Source organism: Leptodactylus fuscus, chromosome 2 (assembly GCF_031893055.1).
Source record: "Leptodactylus fuscus isolate aLepFus1 chromosome 2, aLepFus1.hap2, whole genome shotgun sequence".
Taxonomy (NCBI): Eukaryota; Metazoa; Chordata; class Amphibia; order Anura; family Leptodactylidae; genus Leptodactylus; species Leptodactylus fuscus.
The window spans coordinates 191,653,035-191,666,153 of record NC_134266.1 but is presented as its reverse complement, the minus strand read 5'-3'; the positions used below and the strand labels follow the sequence as shown (position 1 = coordinate 191,666,153).

Sequence of the window (13,119 nt, the reverse complement as noted above, 5' to 3'; positions counted from 1 at the left end):
TCTGATGACACCTCTCTTTTCCATACTGCTCAATGACAACTTTTCTTTTCCACCCAAAATATCTACCTGGGCTTACAGTGGCGGTTTTGGGTTCATGGCTCAATGCAGTGCTATTTCGCTTTGCTGGTATTATATGCTATAAAACGCACTCCCTCCTTTTCCTCTCCTATCTCCGGTGTAAGTATAAACGCCATCTAACTGTGTTTCTGAATGTTTAAATTCATCACCTGGCTCACTATTTTCTAGAGTCCCTGAGCTCTTATTCCTGCAGACTTTGAAAATCTTTGCAAATTGAATAATTAATACAGGATCTTCTCAGACTCAGTCCCTTTCAAATTTCCTAAATACCCTTACATGTGGCAATGGAAGGGGTATCTAGAGGAGACTCTCCCAGATAGGTCATAGGTTATGATATTGAGGTGAGCTGCAAAAACATCTTTGTGTCACACACAAAAATTTCTATAAGCTGCTGCTACACTGGTACCAGACCCCATTTCTCCATACTTTCAGTGCCACTATACCAGATATCTGCTGAGGTGTGGTGCCTGTCCAGCTAACATCTTTCATCTGTTCATATAATGCCCTTTGATACAGCCTTATTGGATGGTAGTCCAGTCCATGATAGGTAGCAGCTTGGGAATTCACCTTCCTCTACTCCCCAAGACATACCTCCTCAATCTGCCATACCATCGACTGCATAAAAACGCCTTACAGCTCCTATTATTGTATATTCTCACTTCAGCTTGTTGTCTGATGTCTAGGACAATGTAGTACTTAACAGCTCTTCTGAATAAGAGGAGAGGTTCAAGGCTGTATGGGAGCCGGAGGATACATTCTGGACACTTCATGACCTGTAATCCTCCTGTTTTGCCTTGTCTTGTCCCTTGCCACTCGAGTGAACTACCATTGACCTATAGCATTCCTATTCCCTTCTCTTTTGTTGTGTGCAATGTGTACTCCCTCTGTCTGTGTTGGTTAAAGGGGCTCTATCAGCAAAATTAGATGAAATAGTACATATAAGATACATCATTTCACATGAAGGTGGATATTACAAATTTAGCAAAATGGCAAATACAGAACGTAAACGTTGCACTTTTTTGCAAAAACATTCCAAACTGCATAAAGATTGGCAGTAACAAATCATGACCTGACTTTTGGCTAAGAGTTACCGTATTTGTTGGTCATCTATGCCTCAGTTTAATGTATTCTAGTACAGTACCTCAATCTGACAAACTGTGGCCTAATATCTTTCTAGGGTTACCAAACAGGAGACTCCACATTCAGAGGGTAAATAGCTAGAACATCATGGATGACTTAATGAAGAGTCCTAGAAAAACTTTATATTATAAAAAATCTCAAGCAGGAAGAAGACCGTCTTGTGAGGATTAGAGAGCTAGGAAAGTCTCAAAAAAAAAAAAAAAAAAAAAAATACAAACTACAATTATGCAGAAAAAGAAGATATACAGTGTCGGAAGCTATAGTGTGCGAAGAGAAGACAACTACGATTTCATTAACAGATAGATTTTAGTTAGAGAGATTGGCAGATACAGACTGTAGTCTCCTATCTGTCACACTGTTAGACATGCAGCCATTACAGCCTGTCAGTCAGTGTGTTGCAATCACATTTCTCATTTCCAACATACAGTATATTCAATCTGTACTGTGCCCAAGAACTACACGGAAAAAATTCTTTGTAAGTACAACACTGCTTAAAAGTGTAAAGCCCTCAGCGTTTTCTACATTTCCACATTAATTTGACCAAAAGCTAGATAAAAATAAAAAAAATTTAGCAAGCAAAAACTTATGCCAAATTTTACTGTAGTGCAACAAAATACTAAGTTACAGATGAAGTTATTAACTACGTTTTAGCAATAGGCCAAATTATGTCATACACAACAGATACTTTGAAATGGTGCATGAAAGTTTGGGAACCCTTTTCTATATAACTTTATAAATTTGGTCACACAAGAGGGGGGGGGGGGTACACCAGATATTGGAAGCAATGGTTGACATATTTGCCATTCACAGATATGTGATAGATAACTTTCTTCTATAAATATAGGACAACGTCTGATATTTTTAACTCGTTTTCTTTATCTACGGTACTTTTAGGACTTGTCTAAAAATCTAGAATAATTTTAGCACAAATTTATTCAGAAATACAGAAAATTCTGAGAGGCTCACAAACTTCCAAGCACCATTGTATCTGACATAATTGGCATATATTATTTTTCCCTTGCTAAGTGCCAAAACCCAGTTAGATAGCATCTCTGCAAATCAATGCTTTGTTGTATAAAAGTGTTACAGTAAAATCTGGCATAGGTTTCTAATTGCCAAATAAACTAAAATATGCACTACCTCTGAAATTCAGTCTTTTACTGCATAAATGTCTGAATTAAAAAAAAAAAAAAAAAAAAAAAAAAAAAAAAAAAAAGGAAAGAGGGTAAAAGTCAGGGTTGAATGGTAATGAGTGAAAGAACCACCCATGTCACATCATCCACCACTGCCATTAAGACTGTGGGTGGCAGCCATCTGACAAATTGTAGTAGAAGTCCAAAGCTATCCAGTGCCTCCAGTAGACAATAGCATAAAACAGAGGAAGCATATGAGCAGAGAATACAGAGTACATGGCTCACGTATCTCAGTCACAGCAGAATGACGACAAAGATACAGTGACTTTAGGGAAGTGTATAGCTACTTCAGTACATTCCTCCTCGAATAGTATTCGATCGAATACCTCCATTTGCATAGTTATTGGTGTACTCTGTCAAATACCACGCGGAAAATATTAGATTCTCCTCTAACCTTCCCTGGCACTTTTTTTTTTTTTTTTTTTTAAACACCAATGTCTATGGAGGGGAGGTATTCGATCAAATATACTCGCTCATCTCTAAACGTCCCATCTCACGACCTGTGGTTTGAAAGCAGATCATTGGTACCATTGATCTCTCCAATACTTGGACCCGATGGATGAAGAATATCACAAAAAGCATGGGCAGTGTGTCGCAAGACTCATTAGGATTAGTAACAGTGTTCCATGCATGATACAGGATCTGTGGGCTAGATACATTTCCCAGACTGACCACAATGTATTACATCATGTACCTCACATTACCCTCACGTTCATCATAATAATATTGTTGTGATTTTTTTTTTTTTTGCAAAATATTTTGGTGTTAAGAATCATGATACTTTACTAAGTAATGAAGTACAAATTCTGGTATGACAACTTTAAAATAAATAAGCCTAGTCAGGTCCTATTTGAAACGGTGTATTAAAGAGCTAGTATACATTTAGGAATACATGGCTGCTGTACAACCCCTTTAAATAATGTTACATACTAAATAAAACCCTGAACCTTGGAACACTAAGCAGCATAATAACTCAACATTAGACTGAGCAACAGGAACTATAACTGACCACAGGTAAGATATAGTAGTTGCTATTATGATCCTTTATGGTCCTGGGGGTAGGTTCTGTAATCTACTTTATGATACTTCACTTACATGAAATGACAAATGTAAACTGTAGTCTTATTACTACAGATAATAGTAGGAGACCAGGATACAAATACAGGACTTGTCCTTATAGCATATAGCAAACAAATGGGACCATGTTCCATGAGAATTTATTTTGTGTAACGCAAAGCTGAAAAGACAAGCATTAAATATAGGGCTTACGGTACTTATTAGAGATGAGCGAACACTATTCGAAACAGCCGTTTCGAATAGCACGCTCCCATAGAAATGAATGGAAGTGGCCAGAAAGCAGACTTTGCCGGTGGCCGTCTGCTTAACCCCCCGCGTGCCGGCCACTTCCATTCATTTCTATGGGAGCGTGCTATTCGAAATCGCTGGTTCGAATAGTGTTCGCTCATCTCTAGTACCTATATAAAACCAAAATAGGAACATTTTATGAAAAGTGTCTGAAACGGCAACATAGCAGCAGCATCAGATTTTGCCCAGAGTTAATTATACCACAGTTCTTTACCTTGGAGCAAGCTTAAAGTATTGATCAAAACTGTTCTTGCCCATACATAGCAGTAAAGTTTATGTTTCATAACGGATTCATTCTTGATGGCGTATGTGCATCCAGATATTTAATAATTGGGTTACAGCATTCAATCACAAAGGTTCAATAAAGACTTAAGATTATAGAAACACCCTTGGACATTTATGATACAGTGTGCATTACACTGCACAGCCAGCTGTAGGTAGCTTCGATCATTTTTAAGAGATTGTATACTAGAGTACCAACTTAAACCTGGAATGTTGGCAGCTGATGTGGTAAATTTACTAAATATTTCCTAATCTACCATCCAGATAGAGAAAACTTGCAGGACTTTTTAGCTCCACCAATTTTCAGTGGTCTCTGCGATGGAGTTTCCAGTGAATAGGCCATAAATATCTGATCAGTGAGGGACAGATAGTCCTTTCATGGATAAGCTATATGAGGTCACTTCCAACGACGTTACTTTACACATTGCTGAGCCAGCAGCAGTTGGAACAATGAGAGCTGAGCTGCAGTACCTGCACCTGGCCATTTTACAGGGCACAGAGCGTACTGTACGCCTCAAAACTGCTTGAGCAACACGTCCACTCAGAACTCTCCTCCCATCTCTCATCCAACCTGCTCTTTGACATACTTCAGTCAGGCTTCAGACCCCGGCACTCCACTGAAACTGTCCTAACCAAAGTCACTAATGACTTTCTTCCGCCAAAGCCAAGTGCCATTACTCTGTCCTTCTTGATCTCTCCTCTGTCTTTGACACAGTCGACCACTCCCACCTGTTAGAAATTCTCTCATCCCTTGGTATCTTGGATCTGGTCCTTTCCTGGATCTCCTTATACCTCACTGATGGCACATTCAGCGTCTCCCTCTTGCACACCACGACCTCTCTCTGTAGGTGTCCCCAAAGGCTCCGTCGTAGGACCCCTCCTGTTCTCCATCTACACCACTGGCCTGGCCAACTCATAGAATTTCATGGTTTCCAGTACCATTGCTATGCCGACGACACCCAAATCTACATCTCTGGACGAGACATGACCTCCCTGCTGGCCAGAGTTCCAGATTGTTTAACGGCTGTAGCCTCCTTCCTCTCCTCCAGCTTTCTCAAAATCAATATGGAGAAAACGGAGTTCATCTTTGCCCCACCCCGTATGGCCCCTCCACCTGACCCATCTATCAAAGTCAACGGAACCACACTTACCCCTGTCCCACGGGCCCGATGCCTTGGGATAACCCTGGACCCCAACCTGTCCTTCAAGACACATGTTCTAACCCTCAACACTTCCTGCCGCCTCCAACTCAAGAACATCCACCGAATCCGCTCCTTCCTCACCCCTGAAACTACTAAGACGCTCATCCAGGCCCTCAATCTCCCGCCTAGATTACTACAACACCCTTCTCCATGGACTTCCAGCTAACGCCCTCCAGTCCACCTTAAACTGCGCTGCTCGCTTAATTCACCTCTCTCCCCGATCATCAGCTGCCCCCCTCTGCCAGTCCCTCCACTGGCTACCCATCACCCAGCGAATTGAGTTCAAGCTACTAACGTTAACATACAAAGCCATCCACAACCTGTCCCCTACATATATCTCCAACCTAATCTCCCGCTATCTGCCCACATGTAACCTCAGATGCTCCAATGACCTCCTACTCCGATCTGCTCTCATCCACTCCTCACACAACTGTCTCCAAGATTTCTCCTGTGCATCCCCCATACTCTGGAACTCCCTACCAAGACACATAAGACTGACCCCCCACAATCACAGGCTTCAAGAAGGCCCTGAAGGCTCACCTATTCAAGGCCTACAACCTCCAATAACACTATCACCACATCACCATCTGTACAGTCTCTTCCCTCAGATTGTAAGCCCTTGCAGGCAGGGCCCTCTACCCCACTGTGCCAGTCGGTCATTGTTAGTATTATATCTGTTAGTATATTTTGTGTACCGTATGTAAACCCCCAAATGAAAAGCACCATGGGGTTAATGGTGCTATATAAATAAATGAGAGCTTGTAGAAGAAAAAAGTGGAAGAAAAAAGTAGGGGGACACTCACCCAAAATGAAGAACTTTTTCTTAAAATTCTCAAGTATGTGCTTGAGAAAGCACCTGTATTAGTGTGAAATGGCTGTTGCCAACGCCATCGTATGTCGCTTCTCCCTTCTGGCTTTGTTTTTAACTAATATGCTTCAATAAAGTTTAAAATTCATTTTGGGTGAGTGCCCCCCACTTTATTCTTCTACAAGCTCTCAGTTATTTGTTTCTTTATGGGATGTTGAGCACCACCCTGAAGATTTTTACGTGACCAGATATATACATACATGATGGAGTTGTAGAATAAGGAGCAATAGTGCCACTGTTTTTCTCCAGAGTGGTGGTAATACTAATAATAAAGTACTGCTTCCAAGCCTGTGTTGCATACAATATGGGGGCTGGATGTGGACCTGTACAACTGATCCATCCAGGGGCTGCCTGCTGGCCGCTCAACAATCAGATATTTATGGCTTTTCTTAAAAACAACATATATATTACAAATTCCTAGAAAACTACTTTCAATTATTTTAATTTCTAACATACAATTATTGGCATTGCATAATGTATTAGGAGCATATATTGTTGCATATTTACTTTCTAAGGAATTTAGTTTTTTTCCTAAATTAGAGCAACCTTAATGCTTTTGTCTGACAATGGTTACCAGCCATCCATGAAGTCAGAATCGAAGCAGGTGTCAGGCTGTGCAAAACAGGAACTGGAGTCGAAGGTTTGACCTACTGACTTTATAGATCTGCTCATAAAGCAATGTTTCATGTAGAATATAAAGATTAAATGGTGAACAAAAAGTGGAAATAATTTTAAAGATGAAAAAACAACTGGGATTTACTGTAAGGCCAAGGCCCCACAATGGCACCATGCAGAGTTTTTTGTTGTTGCAGATTTTGCTGTAGTTTTTTTGAGTCAGTCAGGAGTGAATTTAACAGAAGGGAAAAGTCTAAGAGAGTCCTTTACTTTTCTGTTTCTTTTCAAGCCACTACTGACTTTGCCTCAAAAAAAAAGTCAGCAAAATCTGCAACAAAAAATACCGTTTCTGCAATGTGGGGCTTTAGCCTAAATGGTTTAATATCTTGGCAAAACATGATATAACAACTATGGATGCAAAGTCCCTGCCCTCAAACCATACAGACGGCCCAGAGTAGGCAAAATAAGAGCTGGGATTGAAGACCGCATTAAAAGGCGCGTTACATAATGCTTTAACTTACATATAGCCAGGAACCAAAATAAATTGAGGAACTGCACAGTTTACTGATTTTTATGATGTACGCCACAAGTAAACACCACTTAAATAATACACCTATTCAACCTTGAAACAAGGACATTATTATTCTTCTACAGTATGTTGTCATTGCCAACAACTACATAAATCCAAGGTTTTGCTGTGTAAACTACAACGCTCCTGTTCATCTACAGCAGGCTTACAGCTGTAAGGAGACATGACAAGGACAAGTGACAAAACATAGCATAAAGAAAGGATTGTGGGATTAATGCAGGAGTATATGAAGTACTGTGTGTTCGTGGCATGTTAAGGGCTTCACATGGATTATGGATTAAAAACAGAGCAAATATGCACAGGACCAGCATGTAATATTTTAATTTTAATCCACTCTGCAGGCAGTTCATGTCATTGCTAAGAAATCCAGTAATATGGTTTATAACAATACAATAAGTAGTAGTAAGTAAGAAAACACAGTACCTGTTGGAACATCTGCACAGTAGGAGAATACGTTCTTATAGAAAATGCAAATTTCAGCAAACTGATTTGCAAGTCGGAAAGAAACTGTCCAGCTTTTTTTAATATTAAGCTGTAATAAGAATATTCAGAATCTGAAAAAAAAAAAAAAAAAAAAAAAGAAAAGAAGTGAATAGGAGACAATATCAATAACTATCTAATGCAGAAAAAAAAAGCAGCAAAGAGAAACTTGCACTGATAAGGCACAGCATTAAAGAGGACCTTATGTCCTCAGACACATGTAGTTTTATATACTGCTAGAAAGCTGACAGTGTGCCGAGTTAGTTTCGACATCAATCTCTGCCCACCGTCAGAAGGGCGTTCCTGACAGTCTAGCTGGGCTGTGAGGAACAACCTCCCCCAACAGTACTCATCCATAGCCATGTACTGTCATAGGGGAGCATTCCTTACTGCCCAGCAATGATATGGATCCTAGATGTGAGGAACGCCCCTCCAGTATGAGGGGCGTTCACTATGGAGGAGTATGATCAGAGGGGTGTTCCTCACAGCCCAGCTATAATGGGATCCGACAGGTTTCCGTCATTTTTACACTGAAACCGGCAGAGAGAAGAGTCCTCAGTGCAGGATTTTTCTCTCCAAAGCAGATGTGAACATAGCCTGACCTGCAAATACATGAAAAAGTACCTCATTTTTTCTGACTAATAATCACAGCACCCTTGGGGTTACAATGAAACTCCATTCACTTACATGAGTGACCCAGTCACTCCACTGAAACTGCTCTAACCATAGTCACTAATGACCTTCTAACCGCCGAAGCCAAGCGTCATTACTCTGTCCTCCTCCTCCTTGACCTCTCCTCTGTCTTTTGACACAGTTGACCACAGTTTCCTGTTAGAAATTCTCTCATCCCTTGGCATCTCAGACCTGGCCCTTTCCTGGATCTCCTCATACCTCACATTGCATACCTCATTTACATATCACCTCCTCACCACGCCCTCTCTCTGTAGGTGTCCCCCAAAGCTCCGTCCTAGGACCCCTCCTGTTCTCCATCTACACCATTGGCCTGGCCAACTCATAGAATCTCATGGTTTCCAGTACCACTGCTATGCCGATGACACCCAAATATACATCTCTGGACCAGACATTACCTCTCTGCTGGCCAGAGTTCCAGATTGTTTAACGGCTGTAGCCTCCTTCCTCTCCTCCCACTTTCTCAAACTCAATATGGAGTTCATCATCTTCACCCCACCCCGTAGGGCCCCTCCACCTGACCCATCTATCGAAGTCAACGGAACCACACTTACCCCTGTCCTACGGGCCCGTTGCCTTGGGATAACCCTGGACCCTGACCTATCCTTCAAGACACGTTCTAACCCTCAACACTTCCTGCCGCCTCCAACTCAAGAACATCCACCAAATCCGCTCCTTCCTCACCCCTGAAACTACTAAGACGCTCGTCCAGGCCCTCATAATCTCCCACCTAGATTACTGCAACACCCTTCTCCATGGACTGCCAGCAAACACCCTCGCCCTCCTCCAATCCACCTTGAACTGTGCTGCTCGCTTAATTCACCTCTCCCTCCATTCTTCATCCGCTGCTCCCCTCTGCCAGTCCTTCCACTGGCTACCCATCGCCCAGTGAATTGAGTTCAAGTTACTAACGTTAACATACAAAGCCAACTACAACCTGTCCCCTCCATATATCGCCGACCTAATCTCCCGCTACCTGCCCACATATAACCTCAGATCCTCCAAAGACCTCCTACTCCACTCCAATCTACTCCTCCCACAACCATCTCCAAGATTTCTCCCATACATTCCCCATACTCTGGAACGCCTTATCAAGACACATAAGACTGACCCCCACAATCACAGGCTTTAAGAATGCCCTGAAGACTCACCTATTCAGGAAGGCCTACAACCTCCAATAACACTACCATCACCACATCAACTGTACAGTCTCCCCCTCACCTTCTGTCTCTATTCCTCTTCCCTCATAGATTGTAAGCCCTTGCGGACAGGGCCCTCTACCCCACTGTGCCAGTCGGTCATTGTTAGCATTATATCTCCAAAACAATAGAAAAAAAAAAAAAAAAGCAAGGCACTCATCAGAGCAGTTCATAAAAAACGACAATCCTTTATTGCATAATCTTTAAAAATCTTCCAAACGTCAGGGGAGAGATGGTGTTTGGAAGATTTTTTTTTCCCCTGACGTTTGGAAGATTTTTAAAGATTATGCAATAAAGGATTGTTGTTTTTTTATGAACTGCTCTGGTGAGTGCCTTGCTTTTTTCTATTGTTTTGGACATTTATTTCACTATTTATGCAGGAGCACCACTATCTGGATACTACAGTTAATGGACTGAACAGTATTTTTGTCTCATATGACCCGTTGCTGTACACAAAGACTGGATGATAAAAGAGAAAACGGCTCCTCATATAGTAGTGCCGCTTATTTCTTTTTTTCTTCTTCCTGTTTTGTGTTAGTATTATCTCTGTTTGTATATTTTGTGTACTGCATGTAAAACCCCAAATGTAAAGCACCATGGAATTAATGGTGCTATATAAACAAACAACAAGTCACAGGGTAACAAGACAATCTTTGATCACACAACATGTAGTCCTAGCCTAAAACCACCTGCTTAACATTGTGTAGCCCCTCTCTCTTGTGCCATCAAAAGAGTTCTGATCTGTTGAGGCACATGACAAAGGGGTTGGCCACTTTCAGACCAATAATGACAAACAAATGTATAATAAAAAGATATACAAATTTCCAATATACATTCTGTAGCAATTCCTCACAGTTTCCTAGATTTCAGCTATCATTCATTCTGTTACTTCTAGAGGATAAAAGTCTGACCATGGTCATGTGATTAGCACACAGGTGCACAGCTCGTTACCAGGCAGATGTCTGAATATTGTGCTGTGACTAACGAGCGGCACCTGTGTCCTCATCACATGACCATGCTTAGACTTTTATCCTCTCGAACAGAATGAATGACAGAAAGCTGAAATCTAGAACACTGAGGAATTGATAAGAAAGTATATTGGAAAATTGTTTCTCTTTTTATTGTACATTTGTTTGTCAATATTGGTCTGAAAGTGGCCAACCCCTTTAACAAGACCACTGAAGGTATCCTGTGATATTTGGCACCAAAATATTTGTAGAAGAGCTTTAAAGTGCACGGTTGAGATGTGAGAAATTTGATGGCCAAATCAATACCTTGAATGTCATGTCATGTTCCTGAAACCATCCTTGAACAATGTATACAGTGTGGAATTACACAGTCACATGTGCAGGCCAACAGCTCGGGCTGCAAACTATAGAACATGCCTATGCCCTATTCATGTCTGATTTTGCAGCCCTACTTCTGTGGCTCCAACTCATTGAATAAAAGGGGCCATGGAAGCACGGCCAGTGTACAGTAGGTACATGGATGATATCCGTGTGTCCCCCATGTGCCACTCGTGCCGTTAGCACATGGCTTTAGACAGATGTATATTACTTAATAGATAACTTTATATGGTATGAGTGCTGAATGCTTGAGACTTACCCCCACACCTCTGAATGTGTCCATTTCTCACAAAATAGCAATATGCAAGAAAGAACATTAATGATAACACTTAACTTACCCTTGTTCTTATAAATGGTCATCTCCTGCACTGTCCCCAAAAACTGCCAAAACCTGTCATTTCCTTCTTCAGCAATGAATTCACTAAAATGAGAAGAAATAAAACTAGAATAGTAACAGCAATGTTATGTGTAAATACGAAACACACAAATGAATACGGCAGTGCATACTAGGAGTCAGCATTGTGTATACTCCTAAATATCACTTTTCCACTGGCCTTAATACATCTATATAAGACATGGCTACAGTCTAAAGTATACGTATACAGTTACACTGCTGCACACACTTCACATAACCATCATTCTATACAATGATTTGCTTATATTTATTGCAAAAGATCTGGCATCTTGACATAATAAATTGAGTTATTGAATATAATAGACAATCGCCTTACTGCTTGATAGTACTGAACTATACAGACGTAGCGTATTTCATCTAACCTATTACAAAATATTGCTGTACCCAATACACCTTGAGCTGAGATAATGCAGAGCATTGATATGCAATCCTATGTCAAAGCACAACCAATACATCCTAATGAAGAATTGGGTCAAGTAACAGTTTTGGCTCTGCTACATCTGTACACACTATAAAAGTGCCAGGTCATCTCATATAATTGGGACATTGCTATCCATGTGGATAGACAGGGCTTCAGCTATATGTAGTCGGCGCTGTTGCTTCTTATTACCACACCTGGCCTCCAGTAACAGGGGGCTTTCTGGCCATTTGGCAGCTAAGCTTGCCGTCACTCCTTTGGCTGCAGCCTGGACAATGAGACCAGAGAGGGCACAGAAGAGGAGGCAGGCTGTGTGCAGGGCAGTCATTGCAGCCACTCACTAGACTGGGCTCAATGACACAGTCAGTTATTTCGGTGGAGATACCCCGGCAGTCAGCCACACGGGGTCGGTATACAATGAGGCCCCTGCACTAGCTCCGTCCTCCCTCCACGGTCTCTCCCCGTACACAGGACGCGCGGCCAGCACTCTGACTCCAGCCGCTTCCGGGATCCCCAGGCAGCTGTGAGAGACCCTCACTACTTGACGTCACGCCGCGCTCTCCTATTGGCTGCGATGAGCCGCTATCCTCTTTATAGCAGCCAATGAGCGTACGGCAGCTGTCATCCTCCAGAAGCCGCTACTCAGTGGTGCTGGGGGCTGGGACACGTACATCCCGGGGGACGCGTACTATGTGGCGCCTACACGGACGGCTTGTGGCAACCGGGGGATGTACGGAAGCACGGGCCAGACCAAATATAATGGCAGTGCAACAAATACAGCAGGCAACCGCACGGCTAGGCCACGTATGCAGACTAATATACAGTGCTGCATACAGTAGTATATACAGTAAAGCACAAAACTGGACTGGAGAACACATAGTTGCCATCATTTGTTTACACTATGCATTTTACTATGTTTTACTCTAAGGCTATGTTCACATCTGTGCCGAGTCTCCAGCCAGGGCAGATCTTTCAGCAATTGTCTCACAAAAAAAGTGTTGCGAGCCCAACTTTGTTTTATTTTGTGCCAATTTCAGTAAGGGCTAGTTCACACGGGGACATAGAGGAGGATTTTGATAGCGGAATCCACGTAGACTGCTAGCAGAGAAAAAGAAGCAACATGACCTTTCTTCAGGCGCCTGAAGAAAGCAATAGAAGTGAATGGGAGGAGAAAACCGCACGTTTTTTTCTGCACGTTTTTTTTGCAAAAATAAGTGACACTTTTTTTTTTGCAAAAAA

The 13,119-nt window shown here is 41.9% G+C and overlaps 1 protein-coding gene across 1 annotated transcript in view; it reads right to left on the bottom strand.

Annotated features, from left to right (window-relative positions):
- The window catches only part of UGGT2 (UDP-glucose glycoprotein glucosyltransferase 2), a 197,559-nt gene extending 185,172 nt beyond the window's left edge, over positions 1–12,387 (bottom strand). The window contains exons 1-3 of the mRNA XM_075265381.1: positions 12,078–12,387; positions 11,386–11,468; positions 7,756–7,886 (exon numbers count right to left, since the gene is read on the bottom strand). Coding sequence (XP_075121482.1) covers positions 7,756–7,886; positions 11,386–11,468; positions 12,078–12,208 — 345 coding nt within the window. The 5' untranslated portion in view covers positions 12,209–12,387. The remainder of the gene's footprint in view (positions 1–7,755; positions 7,887–11,385; positions 11,469–12,077) is intronic.
- Positions 12,388–13,119: the final 732 nt, after the last annotated feature.